Source organism: Fundulus heteroclitus, chromosome 23 (genome assembly GCF_011125445.2).
Source record: "Fundulus heteroclitus isolate FHET01 chromosome 23, MU-UCD_Fhet_4.1, whole genome shotgun sequence".
In the NCBI taxonomy this organism is placed as follows: domain Eukaryota; kingdom Metazoa; phylum Chordata; class Actinopteri; order Cyprinodontiformes; family Fundulidae; genus Fundulus; species Fundulus heteroclitus.
In genome coordinates this window covers 10,362,748-10,385,320 of record NC_046383.1, presented here as the reverse complement: position 1 = coordinate 10,385,320, position 22,573 = coordinate 10,362,748, and the positions used below count along the sequence as shown (strand labels likewise).

General features: G+C 39.2%; 1 protein-coding gene across 2 annotated transcripts in view; it reads left to right on the top strand.

Annotated features, from left to right (window-relative positions):
* Positions 1-22,573, top strand: part of LOC105937734 (protocadherin Fat 4) — a 142,448-nt gene that overhangs the window by 59,353 nt on the left and 60,522 nt on the right. For both annotated transcript variants that reach the window (XM_021324844.2, XM_012879216.3), the window contains exon 2: positions 13,071-13,202. In XM_021324844.2, coding sequence (XP_021180519.2) covers positions 13,071-13,202 — 132 coding nt within the window. The remainder of the gene's footprint in view (positions 1-13,070; positions 13,203-22,573) is intronic.

Below are 22,573 nucleotides of genomic sequence, written 5' to 3'. Positions count from 1 at the left end.
GACTATGGAGATACACTGCTCATGAAATGATCCGCTCATGGTGTTTAAATGTTGAAGGGTATGTATGAAGGACACTAAGGTTTATTATGAGCGGTGGTTTTCTCATCCATCACTGTGCACTCTGCCCTAAAGTAAACTGGAGATCTTTATATGCTCTTAGCCTCAGTCAGTGGTGTGTGCGCATATACAAAGCCATGTTTGGTAAGATTTTTGCTTACTTGTCATTTTTTATTAATCTGAATTTTTTGGTTTGGTTTTTTCCTATTCATTATACTAAGACAGCAAACTAAAACTTCCATTGTTCTTGGCTAGTAAACGCTTCAACTAACAGCACGTACTTTGATGAGAATTTTTTTTTTTAGTTTAATAATAGAGAATAATCTCCTAATTCTACAATTCTCCGTTGGATTTAAAAGACTAACTCCGTCAAAACAACCTGCAGCACTTTTTTTCTCTTATGTCCTGTAGTCCTTTTAAAAAAAATTAAAAAAATGTCAAAATGTAAATTGAGAGGCCAGAGCTCCTAGGTTTGTTTTCAGGACAAAAATCATCATAGGTACATCATAAAATAAAATTCAGGTTATAATACTGAAGTCTATATATATATACTGAAGTCCAGTATATATATATATATATATATATATATATATATATATATATATATATATATATATACTGTATATATATATATATACATATACATATATATATATATATATACATATATATGTATATATATATATACATACTGTATATATATACTGAGATACAGTCACACACAGCAGTTGGATTATATTTCTTGGCATTAGAGTAAAGTACATAAGCACTTCAGATTTTTATTTGTAAAGAAATGTTTAAAACTTTCACCATTTTCCTTCGACTTCACAGTTTTGTGCTACTTTGTGTGGGTCGATCACGTGGAACTTCAATGAAATATCCTTAATTTTGTGGCAAGATTACAAAATGTTACAACATTCAAGGAGCATGAACACCTTTGCAGGGTGCTGCAGATTTAATTATTGGTACCTCTGAGTTATTATTTTGTAGTCATGAGTCTTGGGTGGCAGTTACGGTTTGTCGTGGGCCATAGGCGATGTGGTACATGTTTAAGAACCACATCGACTTATATTCCACATGCACACGTCATCTCACAGACATGAATGTTCACACGTATAGCTGCTAATTGGTAATTATTCTATTCAGAGATTTTTCACATAAACAAGGGCTATTAAAACTGGTTGTATCAACATGCAGGCCTGTGTGCGAGTGTTCGTCTAAGTTTGAGTGTAAATGGCTGACTGCAGAGTTAAAGCTTTCTAAAAGCAACACCCTTTGACTTATTTACCACATGTGTTAATGCGCTGAGAACTACCCCTCTCCCAACAGGTAGATGCACGCTCTGTACAGAAAGATTGTTTAACCTGTTATTTTCGGTTACAGTGTTAACTTTCTGCCGTATTTTAGATCCGATCCCACCAGACGTCCTCCTGCTGATGTGTGTCTCGTCCCCTGAGCTCCTGCAAATCTCATGCATTCATCATTTCTTCCAGCAACTATGAAATTGAAACCATAATAGTCTTTAAAGCAGCGCACAGCAGTTCCAGAAGACCTGGAAGCCAAAGCTGGCTTCAGGAAAAGGATGCCTGATATCTGCTGTGTGTCACTTAGATTGAAGATTTATCAGAGAATCCCACAAAAGGAAAGTCTGACTTCATCCGCAACAATCTGAGCAGCAATTTTACCAAGTTCTAGGCATATACTCTATATGATGATGGATACAGGGAGATCAAAGAACTTTTGCTTTGGAATGAAATACTATCTATATCCAAATTAAAGCAAAATTTTAATAATGTTCCATTACTAAAGTAAGGAAAAGCTGTATAACATGCCTATTAATCATGAGCATATACTCACTCAGTGTGATAAATTGTTGCTGTATTCACCTACAGGCAGAGGTTTTGTCTTAGAATTGGTCCATTGGGCTTTAACTTAAATTATTTGCATTGTTCAGGAGTTTAAACTGTATGATTGTGATTATAGGGTTTGAATTTTCTTTCCTCGACTCTCTAGATTTTTCATCCTTTATTTTTCACATAATGCAATTCATGCTTATCAGCAGGTTGCAAAGTGTTTTTCTACCCTCCTACCAGAAATGATTATTTTATGCTTTTTACTTTGTCTTAAGTGAAAATGTTTTTTTTTTTTTTTAAAAAAGGATTGCACAGGCATGCTAAAAAATTAGTTCTGCAGAGTGATAAGCTATGAGTAGAATTATACGGATGATGTTTTTAAGCAGAGTCTTTAGAGATTCACACTTCTTGTTTTGGTACCTGGGTTCTTATTATACTCGGCCCGCAGGTTTTCTACAGGATTTAAGTCAGAGGACTGTGATGACCATGGAAGAAGGTTTATTTTGTGTTTCTGAGTTGATTCATTCACATGTTTAGGATTAATATCCCTGAGAGTCCACTAGATTTTCACTTAAAGTGCCCTGGTATTTCAAAGAGCTCATTAATGTCACACGTGTCCCAGTGGTGCCTTTTCCCCATATTTATCCATTATTTCACTCCAGACACAACCGGAGTATTAATTACTGTAAAGACTCAATCTTAGCCTGATCTATTTAAAGCACACAGCTCCTGTTAAAGTCCCTGCAGAATTTAGAAAATGTCATATGTTCACGTTTGGATTGGTAGGGCAGCAGTAGTTTTATTTTTATAGTTGCCATTCTGTGCTGCAGTAACAGGAAAATACGAGGCTCCTTATTCAGCCCAGCTTGTCACGGTTCCTGCAATTTCAGTTTCAATCAGACCAATAATTTATTAATTATTGGTCTGATTGTAAATATGGGCAAGTCATGTAAAAAAAACGTTTTTTTTTTTTTTTGTGGGAATTTTCAAGCCACTTCGCTTGAACTGTTCTGTTGTCTTTCCGGTTTTGGAGAGTGGAGAGAAATGGGGCACTGGCACGCCATAGGTGGCATATATGTCATCAACCTCTGGTCAATGTACCAAGAAAAGGTGTAAATTAAAAATATATATCTTAGTTTTATTTATTTTGTAGAACTCACTGGGCGTACCAACAATTGAGCCTCAGGTGATTTTGCTAAAACAATTATATCTTAACTTGGGTTTTTTGTTCCTAAATACATGTCATGAGAATAAATAGAAATCGATACATTTTATTCAATTTTCAGATTGAGATTATACTACTGCAGATAAATATAGTTTTGTTATTTTATTTTAAGGCCAATTAATCTGCATCTGTATTTGAATCCTTTTATCTATAAAATTTACTCCATTTTTGATGGGGAGTCTTTTTCCCTTTTACAGTAGGCATATTTTCAGCACTTGATGTGTAAAAAAAACCCCCAAAAAACCGACAGATATCTTAACTTTTAATATGTTTTGGGGGGCTTGATAAGCAATTACTGGGAGCTTTGTTCCCCAGTTTCTCTCTTTTCCATGGTCTGCATGGTTTGAATGCCGTAATTTCAGGTAATTGCGGAGAGCGCGGCGCGATAAGGCCACAGACTCTCGCAGAATCAGTGGCACCAACACCGAGGGAGGCGGCAGACTGCAGTTACGGTCTCCTTCCATTTTTAAGAAGCCTTTTAAAAAGGACAGACAACCGATAAAGCGAAAATACATTTCTTTCCTTGCATCTTCAAAGCATAGCTTTTCACAAATAGGCTAATTATTTTGTTTTTGAGCTTTCATCTCACACCAAGGAGAGAATGCTTGTTTTGATGTTCTCCTAACCTCTCGCAGCGTGCAGCGTCTAAAGGGGCCATGGTAATTTGGATGATGGCTTTGAAAAGTGCTTCACCTTCAAGGAGAGCTAAATCTCACCTTGACGCCATTAGCACGACTCTGATCTTGCACATAGCCTGATGATATTTTCCACCCAGCTCTCACAGGTAAGAGTTGGGAGTCGGTTTATGAAAGGAGAACTTCTCGTAGGCAGATGCAGGACTCAGAAACGTGACACCGCGTCATGATCTGTTTCCACTCTGCTGTGTGAGTAGAAGGACCCGGGGTGAAACGATGGTGTGGGCCTTATGACCTGGGAATGTTTGGAGGGGACCTTGTTTGGCCGGGTCTCACGCGGAGCTTGAGGGGGGGGGGCCTGGTGTAGACAAACAATGTTTTAACAGTCGGTGAAGTGGTCCGCCGAGAGGAGACTGATCCCCTTCATCGAAACCACTTGTGTCTTTGTTGGTTGCATGAGGCAAAGGTGCTCTGTGATAATACGCAGACGCTGCTTTTGTTTTGTCTGTTTCTAACTTTTTCTTTTGTTTTGTTTTGTTTTGTTTTTTTCGGCTGCAGAAGATTTTCAGGGGGATATGATCCTGCCCTGGTTTCTCTCCTGCACTTTGCCTTTAGCTTTGGCAGACGTCCAGCCTTGTCTGCTTGTTCCCCTGGCACTTTCCCATCAGATTCCTCTCTCCTGAGCTCGCGTGCACTTTGCTCAGCCTGATGACTGTGGTTAAAAGATGGATTACCCTGCAGGCATTTGTTTGACAGAGCGAGCCAGTTGTGACTGTACACGTGCTGAAGAAGCTGAGGAGAAGAGATTGGTTTGACCTTGTCGTAACTGTTTAGACGTGCTTCCTGGTGTTGTTAACACGCAGAACCAGGATCGCACTTTTACCAACGCCCTTGACCTGCCGAACCTTTGAGGTTTTAAGCTTCATAAATCTGGATCCAAGAGCCTATGACGTTTAGTCTAAACATTCAAGACTACCTCAAGGAGAAGTAGTGGTGGAGGTGGAGATGAAGTGAAAAAATATTATCGTCCTTGTCCCCAGAGCTCCAGAGCGTTGCTGAGTCCACTTTTTCACTTCTTTCACCACTTTTTACTTGAAAATTATCAGGTGTATGCTACTCCTTCTCTGAAGTTTTGAGACCAAGGCAACCAGAAATGGCTTTGAGTTTTTCCTAGACAGATTGTAATCAGTTTCAATTGTGGGAAGTCTTTGCACCACTGACCCTTAAATGGTGCAAGAATTGGGGACATGGGATTTTTCAAGATGTAAGAAGGTTGTTAGGTGGCTCTGGAAATTCATTTGTTGAAGCAGTTTTGGGAATTATCGTTTTGGATGTCCTGTAATAATCTGCATGCCCACATTTCCTCAAAGGTTTTACGTATAGCTGCAAGAACTCTCAGAACCCTCCACCTTTCCTCATTATGTTGCTCTTTTAAGGTTCCATTGAAGAATTTCAATGTTGGGATTGTTTGGGACCAGATGGGCTGAAGGTTTACTCTTGAATATGTTGGTATATGAAGGATATTATGATCTACTTGATAATTGCAGGGTGCCCAGGTTACGTGGCTGTAAACCAAACCCAAATCATGACTCCTCCACCACCATGTTTGACAGTTTGTATGAGGTCTTTATGCTTATATGCTTGGGTTTTATCTAACCGTGCTGTGCGTTACGGGCAAACATCCCTTCTTTGATCCTAAGGACATTGCTCCACAACACTTGATTTAGATGTTACTTTGTGCTGTCATGTTCTTTACTCCTAGGAACCCCGCCAAATGAGCAGTAGGCTTACAGTAGGCTTCTCTTTTTCTAATCAATCAGTTATGAAATGCACTATTTAACCTGCAAACTCTTGGGTGCTTGTGATTTCTCTGCGTGTTGTATGGTCTCACCGTGGGGTGAAATTGCAGAGGTGTCCGCTCCTTGAAAGATTTACATCTGTACATTTTAGCAGTGATCTTTCTCTCTGCAGAGTGATGGATTTCAAATATGAAATTTCCTTATAACAGTCCAGAGATTAATGGGGAGCAACAGGTTCCTTCTGATGTTTTTGGCAATACTTTAAGTCAAATACATATGCTTCTCAGCAGCAATTTGCCAAAACTCCTGATATATCTATTAAATTGTATGGAAACAGCAGAGGTGCACATTCCCATGACTGAATTTTTTTATCCGAGAAGATCCAGTTGTGACTTTTCTTTTATTGACCTCAATTGTGATTAATACTGTGGTGCTTTGCCACCTTGCAACTTATGTTTGTCCACAGGTGACACTAGATTGCTGCCACCTTCAATAACTAACCAAACTGTGCCCTGAATCTGGAATACAGTTAGTTTTGGTTGTTTTAAAATAGTTTTGATCTGTGTACGGTTTTGTTTGGTTGCACAGTAGCACAGTTGTGAGCACTGGGTTTGTGTGGAGTCTGCATGTTCTCCCCATGCATCTGTAGGTTCTCTCCAGGTACTCCAGCTTCCTCTCACATGCCAAGTGAGCATGCCTTATTGTTTGTCCTGAGTGTCTCTGTGTTTTTCTGGGATGGACTGCCCTGTATGGTTTCTCTGTAGTAAAGGGTTATGTTATTGATTGCCCTTCGATCCTTGTTTTTGAACGCAACCGACTAGGATCCTGCACACTCGTTAGAAATGCATGATGCACTGTGAAACTGTTTAGTCATATAGGGAGAATATAATAGGCACTGGAAATCATAGTCAGCCTCTGACCCCAACTCGTCTGCAGCAGCTAATGAGACTTTTAATCATTTTGAGATGGCAGGTTCCTACAGGAGGCGCACCCGGCTCTGTTCTGCGCGTTTATGATCAGATGATGTCAGCATTTACAGGCCAACTGTTGCAGCCGCCACATTCAGAGGTCACGATATTTTCCATCACGGCCCGGAGGATATTTGTTCTGCTAATGATGTGGATTTTGCTCAGAGGCTGTCGGCGAGCAGTAGTGGAGGCATGCACTCTATTATTCAGTTATAATGCATGCCATTACTCGCCTAATTAATCAGGCTTTCCAACAGTTATTAAAAACAACTGAGTTGGTAACCGGTATTATATGTGTGCTCCAGTCTACCAGGAGTTTTGCTCAAATAAAGGATCTCTTGCTGCCGCAGGTGGCTTCAGCCTGCAGTTCTGTATGTCGTTCTGCTTCGGACTTGGCCGAACCGCAAGTGTGGGCCGTTTGTTTAGAAGGAAGCATTTGAACCCTGGCGCTGCTTCATCTTTTCAGATCATGAATCTTGTTTTTGTGGATGCAGGCGACGCCTTTATGTTAATTTGTAACCTGGCCTCTGTGTTGCGTGGAACAAAGGACTTATTTTAGCTCATTTTGTTCCTCTCGTACCCTGTCTGTCATTTGACGACTTCGATCTGGTAGGGATGAGACCCTAAACGTTGAGATCCTACTAATTTTTCTCTTCCAAAAGTATTCACACCCCTTCTACTCTCACATATTGTCACATTACACCCACAAACTTCAAAGCACGTAGTTTTTTGCCAATAGACTAACACAAAGTGGAGCAGGACTGTGACATTTTTCACCAACCTGTAAAAACACAACTTTAAAGAGATCTGCAGAGCTATATGCTTCCAAAGCTGCGGGGGGAAAACAAATCTCTTTTTGTAATTTGAGTAAAACGAACATAGACCAACTTGCAGGACTTGAGTTCAGACATCTAAATCATCTTACCTGTCATTCCTACATTTATCATGCAAGCTTTGGGAATTTTGCACCAAGATGAATTCATCACAGCTGAATAGGAGCTCCAGCCTCAACGTCTTGGACAAATATCTTCCATCACTTACAGTCTCATTATTGACAGCACTCAGGAGCCACTAGGTGTGTGAATCATTCATACCTTCCCATAAATAATAAAACCCTGGCAGCCAGTTAACAGCACCTGCAACTTGAAACAGTAGTTCATGAAACACAATCTTTTAGCTTGTAAACTAATGTGTTTCACCTGCCTGGGCCGCGGGTTCGAGGGAACAAAACCTCTCTTCCTGCCTCCTCCACTCTGACCTCGCTTCCTCCTCCGTAGATACATTTTTCACCAAAATCTCTTTGATACATCGCCGTCCCATGGGAGCCAGGCGGGTGCAAACTGGGAGCGTGAGGCGTAATTATTTCTAAAAACTGCACTTCTGGCCTAATTAGTTCACTCCTCAGAAGTTGGCCTTGCATTATTTACACATCAAGGGGGACATGCGGGGCGGGAGATAAATATTCATTGTTGACTTTGTCCCGCTCCCTCGTCTCTGGCGCAAGTTGAGTCAAGAGCCGCTGTCATTGTGACTTGTTTATGCGACTTCTGCATCGCTGGTGCCCCAGAACATAATCCGCCTTGTTCTCCTGTAATTATCCCCACTCAAGCTGACAGACCGACACCGACTCATAGTGGGCTTAATAAGTGGACAACATGCTCTTCCTGTGCAGCATGATCAGTTGAATGGCTTCTGAATGAGGCGATTTGTCGTAATTGTGACCTGTGACCTGAATGTGTCACTACACCAAAACAGCAGAGGCGCGTTTCATCACGTTAGGCTGTGGCACCGTTTCAGCAATCTTCCCCTTCAACTGTTCGGTTCTGGGTCGTCTTTAATGAGAAAGGCTGAACTGACTCCAGAGCGCGTCGGCGGCAACTGCTGTTGAGAGCTTCCTGCTTCTGTTGGCTGTGCAGCCGGTTTGTAGGACATTTAAAGACAGCTTTTCCTGTCAAAATGCATGATATGAATGGATTCCTCTGTCTGGCCTTCTACCTCGGCGGTCATATGGCCTTGAGGGGCCATTGTTTGCCCCTTCAATGCCTTATTGGAACCGTTGCTTTAGAAACCTAAACCTGTGTTGCAAAAATGTTTTCACTTCCTTGCAGATTCCTTCTTTTTCTTTTGTTTTACAAATTTTAATATCCGACAAGGATATCCTGGTTTAAAACAAATTGCCGTTTTCACACAATGATTTCATTTGTTGAGGGGTGTAAGGCTATCTAGACCAACCTAGTCCTATGTAAAATGGTAATTTTAGGATTCCTGCAGGATATTCTCCTGCAGGACTTTGTGCTACAGAGCAGAATTTGTGGCCCCTTCAATTGCAGCTAGCCACCCAGGTCCTAAAGCAACACGGCAGACCCAACACCGTGATCGTCATTATGACGTTCTTTTTTCCAAAATATGCTGTTGATTTTATGACAGACGTAACATGATAAAAACCTTCAAACAATCCCTCATTTAGTTTGTCACCCTGCAGAATATTTTCATATTTATATATTTTCAAGTCTAGGGAATCATCAAGATGTTCATTTGGCAAACTTGACGTCATTCTTTGTGTTCACCAGAAGCCAAGTTAGCACAATCTGTGCTCCAGTTCAGTCATGAACACTGAACGCCAGCGAGGCCCTCAGATCCTTTCTGAGCTCCTGGATGAGTCGTCAAGGTCCTCCTGGAGAAACGTTGGTTAGCCAGACTCTCCTGGGAAGGATCGCTGCTCTTTCATGTTTTCTCCCTTTTGTGGGTAATGGTTCAAACTGTGATGTGCTGGAGTCACAAATCTTTAGTGAATGTTTTGTGACCCGTTCCACACAGAGGTCAGTGGCCAGTTCCCATCTGTTCTTTCACTTTTTTTAGATGGACTCCTAACCCTAACCCTAATCTTTTGTGTTCGGGGTCTTTGAGGATACTTAATGGTGTCAGACAGGTTCTGTTTAACTGATTATTGATTCTACAGATCTGGCAGTAATCAGGGTGGAGTGTGACCAGACAAAACTGACATGTAATTCACAATTTAACTTATAAGACCAGAGTGGTTTTGATATATTATTCCCTTAATGATTGTTTATTTAAAACATCTTTGTTTTTCTACCCAGGGTATCATCCAATATTTAAATTTGTTTGATGTTCGGAAAAGATAAGATAGGCTTTATTGATCTCACGTTGGAGAAATTCACTTATCCCATTGGATCAATAGTCAATAGTCAGAAGAAGGTGCCAAAAGTAGGAAAAGGTGCATCAGATGTGAAAAACCCAGGTGTGACAAAAAAAAATTAAGAAGTTTGGAGTAGACAAATATTTTTTTCACAATTTTGTGATATATATATATATATATATATATATATATATATATATATATATATATATATATATATATATATATATAATAGCTTAAATTTTGATGTTATCTCTTGTTAAAAATGCATAGCTTCTTTTGAGTGTCTGTCATATTAAGTAAGTAAAACTGTATTTAGATAGCTCTTCTCAAAATAAAATTAAAGTGCTACATGACAGGAGATAAAAACACACAAAAAAAAAAAAAAAGCAAAAGTAGATTTAAAACAATATGTTTTTAGCTGGCCTTTAAAGAAACCAGTGAGTCTGCTGATCTCAGAGTCAGAGGAATGGAGTTCCAGAGTCTTGGAACTACAGAAGAAGAAGCTCTGCCTCCCTTAGGTTTAAATTTAGTATGGGGGGGGGACGGCAGGTCTTGGTCACTGGGCCTCAGAGGACCTAGTGGAGATGTAGGGGTGTAATAACTGGTTTAGTCTCTTTCTATGAGATGCACACTGGTGTCTGTCCATGCAGACGTTCTATCAAGTTATGCAACAAAGATGGAAGAATGTTATGATGCCAATGCAAGAATTACCATAATGACTGCCAACATTAATGGACATCTGATCACTGGAGAGTTTAAACAAGGCTTTTCAATATTTATAAAAGTAATAAACACAGAAAATGCAGCAAAATGTCTGTTATGATTCCAAAGCTAAACATATTTACTGGCTTTGAAATGCATATTTGGGTTAGTGGATGAAATGGCGGTGATAGGAGTCTAAGCTGTGGTAAATGACTGGAAATTTAATTTTGCTACTCTAGACTTAGAACTGAAAGCATAAATGTCTCACTCTCATTTCTCAGGAGAGTCCACTTTTACCCAGGCTGCTGCATACTAAACCTTGTATAATTTATTTCTTGCTGCCTAGTTATAGCAGGTTGGAAGGATAGTAAAGCTCTTTTTTGTACAAACCATTTCTTCCTATTGGTTTTACAGTAGGGTTGGACAAAAATATTTGCAAAGTTGGTGCCTGGTGCCAGAAGACAAGAAAGGTCATCTGAGAAAAGAGTTTTTTTTTTTACTAAATGTTTTAACCTTTCTATTATTGGCCTGCCTTTGTAGGTCCCAAACCATCCTTACGTAACACAACAGCTTGTCCACATGCTGGCTGATATGGTCCAGAATCATATTATATGATACGGCAATCTTCGTTATTTCATCCCTTAAATCTTTTTCCAGATCAATTTACTCAAACCAAACCAAAAAAAAAATTCACCACATGCTATACTGGTTGCATGGCTGCTTCCAATGTGATCTGGGAAAGGTTTGGTATCCTCATGTGTGCTTGTGTGCTCCACGTTGTTCTGGGTTGAATAAGGAAAGATACACCAGAATTTGATTAACATGGAATCACGTCATTTATATATAAACAGTTGATTTAATTGCAGATTTCACTTACACCACTGCTCCATCTGTAATGAATCTAAGTTATTAGGGAGAGTCTCTTTGTATGCGGGGCAAAGTTTATCCACATGGGGGGTCTGTGGTCTACTGTAATACGTGTTTGTTTTGGTTTTGAAGACTTGAAAGTGAAACTCCCTGAGCTGCAGCTAGTTTGCTCTACTGTTACACTCGCTGCTTGTCCCTGCGGAAACACGTCTGAAATTCATTTTAGAAGGGTTTTATTTGCAATGTCTCCAATATTAACAGAGTTTATACAGATTAGGAAAATCTGATCCACTAGTCTGTTTGTTTATGTTTATTTTAATGTGAGTTTTTTTGTTATCAGTAAAGTACTTTAGCAATAGAAAGACAAACACATGTTTGTCCTGTGTTAACTAACTATTTCTACTGTAGGTTTTTATTTTCTATTTACTTTTAATTACATAGTTATCATTAAGAATTAATGAGGACAATTACAGGGATACAGGATTGTAACAACCTCCAATGAACTTGAGCTGTTTAAAAGAGATACTAACAGTATCAGCTATGTGCAACAATTATTTCATTGACAATGTTTTCCCTATTATAAAATGACAGAATATATGATGATGTTTCAGTCAATCACCTTTTCCTGGAGGCTTCATTTAAGGTAAAGATGTCCAGATCCTTGTTCAATTCAGTTAAAGGGGACAAATCATATAAAATCCACTTATTCGGCCCTTAAATACATTTTGTTGTGTACTTGGAGTCTCTAGGAGTGCGGAAACGTTGGCTGTAGTCTTTCCAGGTGCTATGTAGACATATTTATTTTCTATGTGGGTCATATTTTTCAAGTCGTTCAATTATCTCTATTCCTTATTAAGTTTTTTGAACAATTAGGACATGGTATTTGGTTATGTACTGCCAGTTTACCAGTCTCATTACACCATTTTGGTGTCTTGCAGCGATTTTATAGCATCGTGTCGTTGCATTGCAGCAATCCCACACACCAAGCATCCATGTAGCAAGAATAGAGAGGAAACCAATCTGTATGATCTGACCCAATCTGTATAATCTGATTGAATTTGACTTTGTAAAGTGCCTTGAGATGAAATGTTTCACTAATTGGCGCTATATAAATAAAATTGAATTGAATTGAACCTCCAGCAGAATTAGGCGCAACGTGAACGGCCATCTGCCACGACTGTTTGTGCTATTATGTCGGTCATCCCTGCTTTGGGCTTAAATGTCCGACAGATATTATTTCAGAAGTCACCTGTTTTATTCAGATGAAGTTTTGCAAACATCAAATGTGCAGCCATACCTTGCTTAAAAAGCAAATGCTTTCACCTGGCAGCCCTGACAAACGAGCAAGTCTTCTGTGAAATTTGCTTCACCATTATACAGTCTGACCTTGGAGTGAATTTGCTGTTATTCATACTTCCTGGCTTTCTTTTTGTTTTTTTGTAAAAAAAAAAGATGACAGTGTATGATAAATAATATTCAAAATTGTAGTCCTTTCATTGTGTCCAGACTAAAACGGAAAGAACGTTGTTTTTTTTTTTTGCTTGTCTCGTGCTTTTGGGCCTAGTTGATATCTTTTCCCGCTTTCAACCACACGTCATGATCTCACTTTTTTTCCATTTTATTCTTTTTGAAATTACAGAGCAGCACATTTGTTATGCAGCCGTGGCTCCTACATCTTGGATAATCCAAGAAGACAGAAACTGTTACTCCTTTGCTGTGATCTCTGCAGCTGCGGCAGGTAGAATGCAGCCATTTGGCAGAGCTTTAATAAAAAAATCTGGTGTTTCTTCTTTTTCCTCTGCAGGTGGAGATCACTCTGCAGGACATAAATGACAACGCGCCTGTTTTTCCGAATGATATTCTTGATGTGACCATTGAGGAGAACGTCGGGGATGGCTTCAAGATCATGCAGCTGACAGCCACAGATGCAGATGAGGTAATGACTCCAAAGTTTTCTTGTCTGTCTGTTTTTGTACTTTGCTGGGGCCATTTCCCACATACCTGCTTCCAGAATGGATGTGAGTAATTTGAAAGAAAAAAGATAAACCAAACTAAACAAATCCACATTAAATTGGAAAAGGGCACATTTAAATAGCAATAACAGAAAATTGCAAGATGATCGTAATGCTCCATATTATGGGTCATCAGTGGAAATTTAACCAGGGTTCACACTTTAACCAGTAAATTTTTATTTGTTCTGATTTCTAAACATTGCCTCCTCTTCTGTTTTTTCACACTCAAATGTTTTATATCATCTCATCAATGTTGCTTGAGTCGTGATTTGATTAAAAAAACAATCATAACCATCTCAGCCCTATGAGAAAAAGGAGACGTTTCGCCTCCTCTCCAGGAAGCTTTCTCAATGCGGTACCGCGCGCGAGCTATTTTTAGAAACACAACGTCACGATGACGTCACATCACGTGGTACGCAGTGGGGCAAACTCCGGAAAGCCGCCGTTGTTTCGCTGTAAGAGACGTGCGTTAGCCTAGGTTTTACTCGGTAAACGACTGCTTTTTCCAAATCTAAGACCATGGTTTTTAAACATTGTTGCTATGGAACGTGCAACAGCGACTCGAGTTACGCTGATCGGCCGCATATGAAGGATGTTTTCTTCAAGACTGCCAAGGAGAAATGTGTACGCTTGGAACACCGGGGCGGTCGGCCTACACAACAGTTCAACCCGGAAAAAGTTACCAAATTCAAGTACATATGTAGCAAGCATTTTGTCGGAGGAAAGGGCACAACCGAAGAACATCCTGACCCAATTCCAGCGACATCAAGTCAAGGTAAGAGTATTTTGGTGGCCGACATGTTAATAAAGTAGCGCCTGCTACCATGATAGCATATAGGCTATCATGGTAGCAGGCGCTAACATGATACCCTGCTACCAGGATAGCTTACTCAAAAACATTTCAAATGAGACAAACATTAAACATATACCCATTCCTGGACGGTGATTGCAAACAACAACAAAAAAAAAAAAAAACGGCAGACGCTGCCATGATCGCCGCGCAGGAAAAAAAAAAAAACAAAGCTTTCCGTTCATCAACTCGGCCAGTTTTCCAGTCTTTTTAAGCCATCGAACCTCAAGCCATCGTTTGAGCTGAAGGTTGGTGTGTTCTTCGACAGTGCGACCAGTAAACCGTGCGCCTGGGACACCGTCTTGGGAAAGTTTAACGGCTGTAAAGTCGGTCATATCTGTTATCCGTGCGTTCTCTCCTGTATGCATTCTCTCCTGTATGCCCTACCTAAGCGGCAAAAGGGGCGTTGCTCTTGAGACGGTGACGTCACGTGCGCGGTACCGCATTCAAAAAGTCTGGAGTAATGTGGAGTAACAAGCTTTATACCACTGCCTAACAAAGGCCTTGTAATGGTTTAGATAACATGAGGAACGTCTTCAACCACGAAACACAAGTCCAGTTGTTTTGTTTTTTACTTTTTTTGGAACGACCATGACCTGGATGACTGACAATCTTTACCAGCATTAGGGGGAAATACTTTTTCACAGCACTCACAACGCTTCACAGTCTTGCATTCAAATCATTATGGTCTTACAAACAGCTTGAATGTCAGGGATACTTGCAGAAACTCTGGCAAAGAGAGTTCCAACCTCCTGTTCTGATTGTCCCTTTGTGAAAAACATTGTTTGCTTCGCATCACTCTCAGTCGGCTGCTTCAAGCAGATGTGGACGTTGTATCCACATCTGGAGGCAGGCCATGTGGCCGCTCAAAGGTCGCTTCTTCAAGCCAAAGGACATAGTTTAAGTGAGTGGAAAAAGTCAGGCCATAGAGAGGAGAGAGATTAGAAAGAAGGCCTTTAGACTCAGATTTAACTTACGAGGCCACACATTTTTATTGCACATCTGTTGCCTCACTCCCTTCTCCTTGGTCTAATGTGAAAAAAGTCACACAAAGACCTACAGTCTTTTTCCAACAGGACCTAGGTAAGTTATTTGATTTTGAATCAATTATCAGAGCCAAAGAATTCAAGCTTTTAATATTAAAGGTTTTAATAAAAGGTATTAAGTTCATGGTCATTTTCCCTCATCTGAAGTGAGGAAAAGCCTGAGCGTTGCAACTTACAAGGCACGATCTCTGTTTTGAATTAAACATATTCCCTTGGAGGGCCGCACATAACACTTGATTGGAGAATTAAGTAAAATAAGCTTTAAAAGAGAAGTCAAAACTTGTTTCGATGCAGAGATTGAAATAAACAAGGAGACAACGTCGAGGAGCCTTTTTAGGATTTACAGATTATAGTGATGTTTACTCCAAACTGCAGTGCTGCCATGAATAGATTGCAAAATAGAAGCCTGTATTTTATCCCAGCTCTCTCCAGAGCCAGATATGAATCCAGCCAAGCCTTTGCCCACATCCTTATGCAGGAAACTAAAGTTGCGCTGACACTCAGTGTTCAGAACACATCGGTGGGAAAGCCACATGCGTGAAGCCAGCGCCGACTAGCCAAGAGTGGAAGATGTTGGCCAGCTGACGGGCTGAGTTCAGACATCATAATGATCCCGTCCCATTTAACAGCGCAACATGTGGGATTCATGTGTGAGGGAATTAAAATGTTGGTTCAACGCATCCGTTTTTCCATACTTACATTTCCACCCAAAAGCAAGCTTGGTATTCCAGTTGAACTTAAATAAAACAAATAAAAACGTCTTGACTGATTGAAAATGTTTTTCACTGCCTTTTCTTGGCTTATCAAAGTCGAAGGTATTATTAGACTTCTGACTAAAAGTGAATTAGGCAGCTCTGAATATTTCAGACACTGCTTATATAATGAAGTTTTCACATACAACCAACTCTCAGGGATAGAATGGTCAGAAAAAAAGAAAAGAAAAAATATCCAGTCAGTGGTGAAAATGCCTCGTTGATGTCAGAGGTCAGAGTAGAACTGGCTGACTGGGTGGCGATAATAGAAAGCAGCAGCTCAAATAACCAGTTGTTGCAGCTAAGCTAGGAGGAATACCATCTCTGAACACACAGCACTCCAAACCTTTAAAGCAGATGGGTCACAGCAGCAGAAGACCACACCGGGCGCCACTTCTGTCTGCTAAGAACAGGAAACTGAGGCTACAATTCACACAGGCTGGCTAAAGCTAGACACAACAGAGTTTAAAAACACTGCCTGGTCCAGTGAGTTTCGAGTTTAGCCGTGACGTCCAGATATGGACAGAATTCTGCCTTTTGGTTGTTGGGAAATCTTTTCCGGGCTGAGTTTGGCCCACTTACTGCCAACTGATCATTGTTTAACACCACAGCCAAACTGAGAACCATTGTTGACCATGTCCCTGCTTTTATGACTGTGGTCTAACCATCTTCGGATTTCTCAAACACGAAAGCACATTCAGATCTCAGTCCCATGGAGCACCTTTGGGATGCGGTGGAACAGAAGATTCTCATGCTGGATGTGCTGCAACTGCATCGCGCTATTCTGTTAATATGCACCAGAATCTCTGAGGAACATTAGACTTAGACAAACTTTATTGTCATTTTGTATGCACAGAGTGTATACAAAACGAAATTTCGTTGCATACAGCTTACGGCAGTGTAATGAGATTGCAGTTGGAATAAGATAACATTACAATATAAAGTGCAGTAGTGATAAGAACAATGCAGGAGAAAAACTGTTTTTTTTTTTTTTTTTTTTTTTGAAAGTGTGCAGAAGAATGTTCCACCATGTTTAATAATAAAAAATAATGGTGCAAAAAGGCATTAATATGAAAAAGGTCAGTGCAGTGCAAAACAATATGGTGCAAAAATGCAGTAAACGTTCAGTGGTGTACTTTTTAAATGGATTACTCACACCTTGTTATATCTATGACATAAATATTTAAGGCAGGTCTGAGGGGAAAACGGGGTTCAGCCACGTAGTGAGAACTGCAGCAGCTTGGGTCAGTTTTTATAACAAGTTTAGTTTATCTTTGAAGTGTCACTGCTTGTTGTTGTGTCATGATTACCTCAGTGCTGTAGTACACAGGAAACTCGCCGTCCCTGCTGGCGGTCTGTGCTTCACACCACTCACTTTTTTTGGGGAGCTAAGAGCCATCGCTTGCTAATTGCATTTCCCTGTGCCCCATTTTGGCACAATTGTTTCACAATTGACCGTTTAATTGGCCAGGACTTCCGTCCACTACAACTGCATCTTCTGACTGTAAAGCAGACAACCCCAGTTAAGGTCAAGAGGCCAAGCGGTGTTGTTATGTTTAAGTGCATGAAGGTTCTTTGTGTTGTAAAGTGAGAGAAACCAAACTATTTAGAGAAGGTAAATTAATTAAAATGATATCAGAGGTGCTTTTGTAGCTTTTTGTGCTCAGATGAGCCCCCAGCTCAGCATCCCCCTTCTTCTTTGCTCTGCCTCTGAACCATATCAGAGAATTAATTGGCATACCCTGGGTGTTGGGTTCCGGACCACGGCGCAGGTGGCTAATGGGATTGCCAGATCTGGAGCAAATGATTGATGACAGCAGGGTCCTTAGATGAGCAGAATTTTGCTCTCCTTCCTGTTTTTCATTGGACCTGGACCTCAGACAAAGGTCTGGGAATGCAATGAGAGACAAGGTCAAGAAGACAGAGTTTAAAATGTACAGCACGAGAAAGAGATAAGAGTAAGTCTCGAACTTAGCCTGACATTGCCGAGTGTATCTAAAGCTTTAGACTAAAGGTTTTTAAAAAGACTGGACAGAAAAAAGGTTTAATTTGATTTTGTGAGAGGCAAACCTTATCTTTTCTCCAATCCAGCCAAACTGATATAGTTAATGCTGCTAAAATGTCTGTTCCACATGCACGTAACTTTTTATTGTCTTACTACTCAGTGTTCCAGCAGCGGGACGCCGGCGCTGTTCAGGACTTTTTTACAGACTGCTGCTATGAAGCTGCTTAGGCTGTGCAACTTTTTGACCTGTAATATCGATTAGGCTTCAAAATGTCAAGTCAATTTAAAAAAGTTTACTTGTGTGCAGCAGCGGGCACAATAAAAACAGCAATGCAACGCTTTTTCAAAAGTATTATTTAGTACAAGATGTATTTAGCAGCAGTCAAAGGTATCCAGCTATGCTGACATTTTATAAATGAGACCCCAGATCTGTAGGGCAACAAGTAACAGTTGTCCCTTCAACAGATACTCCCACCTGAGTTGTAGATCTCTGCTGTTGCTCCTCCCGAGTTACCATGATCCTCTTGGTTGCTTCTGTGATTAAAGGTATATAGCCACGTAAAATGTTTATAAAGAAAAGACCAAAAACCGTTTGATCATGATAAGATAACGTTATGTGCATCAAGTCTCCATCTTGGTAATGGTTTAATGGTCTTTTTGTGGATAAAAATAGCACCAGCACCAGGCGCCATTATCAAATATAAACAGACGTGGCGCCATTTAACGACAGTATTGCAGAACTATCATAATGCCGGTTTACTTAATTTATAAATCACTTGTAAATAATGAACAGAGCTCTGAGAGGTGTTCAAATCTTTGGATATTTTTGATAACCTAACCATGCTTGGAAATTATCCACATCTTTATCTCTAACCTGTCCTTGATGCAGTTTTATGATGCAGATTTTTCACTCTAACAAACCTTTTACTCTTTCTGAGGTCAGTTGGTTGGTCTGGGTTTTATTTAGGAGCATCAGTGTATAGGAGGCAGAATACAGATTTTTGTTTAGAAAATAAATAACTTTCCTTCCATTTTATGAATGTGTACTACTTTGCATTGGTAATTTACATTTACATGCTGTTCATTAAAATATCCTATGCCTTCATTTCAGTGGAATCGAAATACTAACTTTAAGAGCATTGAAAAACACCATATTAAACTCAAGTCTTTAGTATAAATCATACTTTTCTGTGAATCAAGCAGTACTAAAACCTTTTTAACCACTTTAAAGAAAAGAAAATCAGTTTTGAATAAGTAATTTACATATATAAGGTATAAAATTGTATGAAGCTTAACCAAAGTTACCCTTTCATGCTGATCATTGAATTATTAAGGAATGAAAATCACAATCTCAATAGGTTGAGTTTGGTCAGTGATTTTTGACACGCTGAGTTAAATTTCATACAATGTGGACATGATATAGGTGGGAAGTCATCAGCTTTAGATAAAAAAATTTTTTTAAGGCAAATTGTTTAAATACAGCCTCAAATAAAGGCTTAAAAAATCTATGTATAGCTCAGCTGCTCAATGAACACAACTCACTGAAACAAATGTTACCCAGGTTCATGTCCTTGAGAAATAAAGGGTAAAGTAAAACATTGAATCTTATGGAACTGTGTTTTAGCAGTTTCCAGGTTATTCCAAAAAAAGGTAAAAAACAAAGCAACTGGACTTGTTTTCCGTAGTTGAAGACGTTTCGCTTCCAGGTTATGTTTTAAGACATGAAAATAAAACATGGTTATTCCATCTTAGAAACAAGTAACTTGGATTTTCTAAATGTAAATTGCTTTAAAAACGATTTATTTTGACATTAGATGTAAAAAAAGAAAAAAAAGAAGAAGAACATAAAAATCATGTGTCGTGTCTTTAACCTCACATTTAGGTACGACCATCAACCCTTTAGTTTAATGTGTGAAATATGGGTGGAGGGACAGATTTAATGTTGTTGATTACAAAAACATTATAGTACCTGAATCTTTTTTTAAATGATCCAACATAAGAAGCCTCTGATTCGAGCAATTTATTTTAAGAGATTGTTTAGACGACGAAACTGTAAAGCCTGGAAAATATTTCCAGACTTTTTCAGACGTTTCAAGGCTTTGCAGAAACGCTGCGATGAGAATCGACAGATTCATACAAGCTGATTCAGCTTTACAAAGAGTGGGAAAGATTGAGCTTTAGGTGTGCTTTTACAGTTTTTCATTGTATCTGGATTATTTACAGTTTAAAGATAATTATTTCATATGAATTTATAACAAAAAGAAATGGAAAAAAAATCCAGAAATAAACTGAATCACTTGAAGATTTGAGTTGAGAATTTTGAAATGGCAAATTTGTAGGAACCCTGATTATACAGCTAGGATACTGATTACTTGGTTATTATCCACCCAGGCAATAAATGTGTCAATATGAAACAATCTAATGCAACACCTCTCTTTATGAACCGTGCCATTGTTCTGATGGGATCAGACAGCGTTACACAGACATCAGGCGCAGCTGAAAGAGTCTCTTTTAGCTTAATGTAACCAGAGCCTTCGCTTCTCCACGCTGAATAGCAGCAAGCTTTTTGAAGTCGCTTTAACTTTTTTTGGCAGAAGACACAAAAGAGAGACAGTTGTCTGATCTCTCATTGTCCCAACACAAATATAAATGTCAAGCTCTGTCGTCGGGCCCATTCACGTCATATCACGTTCGGTCCTCTTCTCCTATTCCAAAGCTTCCTGCCACGGCCATCATCTGCGTCGTGGAGCTCGTAGCTGTCCAAAGCAACACGGGATCAGTTTATTGCATTTTTGTAAAGGAAAACTATGAAAATTGCATAAGATAAGCAAGCCTTAGCAGAAAATCTAATTTCATGTTGTTCTTTCATTTCCCTTATCATAATACTCAATGAGGGTTTTCTTTTTGAAAATGAATCACTTTGATGCAGTAGTTTTAAACTGCTGACACCTGTTTTTGTGAATGAAACTATTTTCTTTTCTTATTCATTAACACTTTTGAATTTTTTTAATAATGTAGTTATTCTTGTTCGTCACAAGTGGACTTCAAACAGTCTTAAAGGCAACTTACATATTACCCACATATTTGGGGTGGACAATTATTCAATATGAATATATATCATGATAACTTACTTCAATAGAGTGGTCATTTCCAATATTTCAGTATAAATTGCAGTCAATGACTGATGTTTCGGGTTTGACGTAGTTTTATGTGTTACTTTTTTAAGGCAAATATTTTCAAAAATGTTATACTGCAGGAGTTTTCTAAACAGGGCAAAACTCACGAAGTCCAGAGGAATTAATTAAATAAAGTGTATAAATGTATGTAATTTGTTCCAAAATTTAGAAAGCCTATTTTCATTGAGCTTGTTTTCTCAGTCAGACAAAAGATAATCTACTGACAGATGTGAACGGCCAGTACGAGATTATCAGGGTTGTGTAAAAATATCCAGGTTTCATGGTACCATGATGAGGTTATTAAAAAAAAAAAAAAAAAAACTAACATGAACAAATGCTGTTTATTATATGTTTAAAACACACACACAAAAAACTGTTGTTCATACTGCTGCTATAATAATATTTGTTATTACTGTAATTTTAATACTGTTTCTCGCTATTTGGATTTAAACACATGTATTTGAACAGAACATGTAAACAAAGGCAAGGTTTGATTCCCTTTTTGCTGTTCTTCTGTTTATAAAGTAACGCAAGCATAACCTGATATTGTCTGGTTAGTCAGGCTTTCTGATCACTTAGCGCAGTCAGCTGACTAACGACTCCTAGTTTGCCAACTTTAACGTAAAACAACATCCCCCCAATAAAGGTGATTTGTGTCATTTCATTAGTTTCCACCCAGGCTGTCAAGATTTTTCCACACACAGCAGAATTTGTTTTTGTAATCAAAGTAAAAGTACAGTTACCTTTTTTTAGCCAGTCCTACTGGCATTATGCAGCAACAGGTGGGGGAGGGGAAGTCCAGCATTACTCTGCTCTATACAAGTGGAGAAAACTCTGGGAGCTTTGACACTTTCTCTGTCAGCTCTTCAACAGCACTTCAAAGTTTGAGAACAGAATTATGTTTTTTAAAGCATAGCTTGGTAAAAGAAATAATTGTTATCGTCGAACAGGAAACCAGTCATTGCCTAACTTCCAGCTCTCCCAACTTCTTAAGAGTAACACAAATGACTTCTGACAAAGGACAGACCTGGGCAGACTAATGTTTGCAATTAAAAATCATGTTTGGGTCTTTTTTTTTCCTGATGGGGAATCTGATTGAACCCTTCAACCTTTGTCCTTTTCTTCTTTCATTATCCACACTTGTAATATGTTCCAAAAAATCAAAACCACAAGCTCTTTACTTACGTCGCGTCTCTGGGGAAAAAAAAAAAAAGGCACAGAGAAAGGTTTGATTCATCCTCAGCGAGGCAGGAGTTTGATCTGGAGACAAGAAAGGTGAATTGTCTGGTTTTCTTTGATCTCTACCTGTCAGAAGGCTCTGTGTTGCAGTGTCTTGAGAAGGACATTTGGAAGGAAATTGTTTCAAACGCACTGGCCTACGTAGTTAAATGTTAAAAAGTAAGAAAGAAACTACAAATAGAATAGAAATAAATAACAAAAATGACCTAATGCTGTTTTTCTCTTTC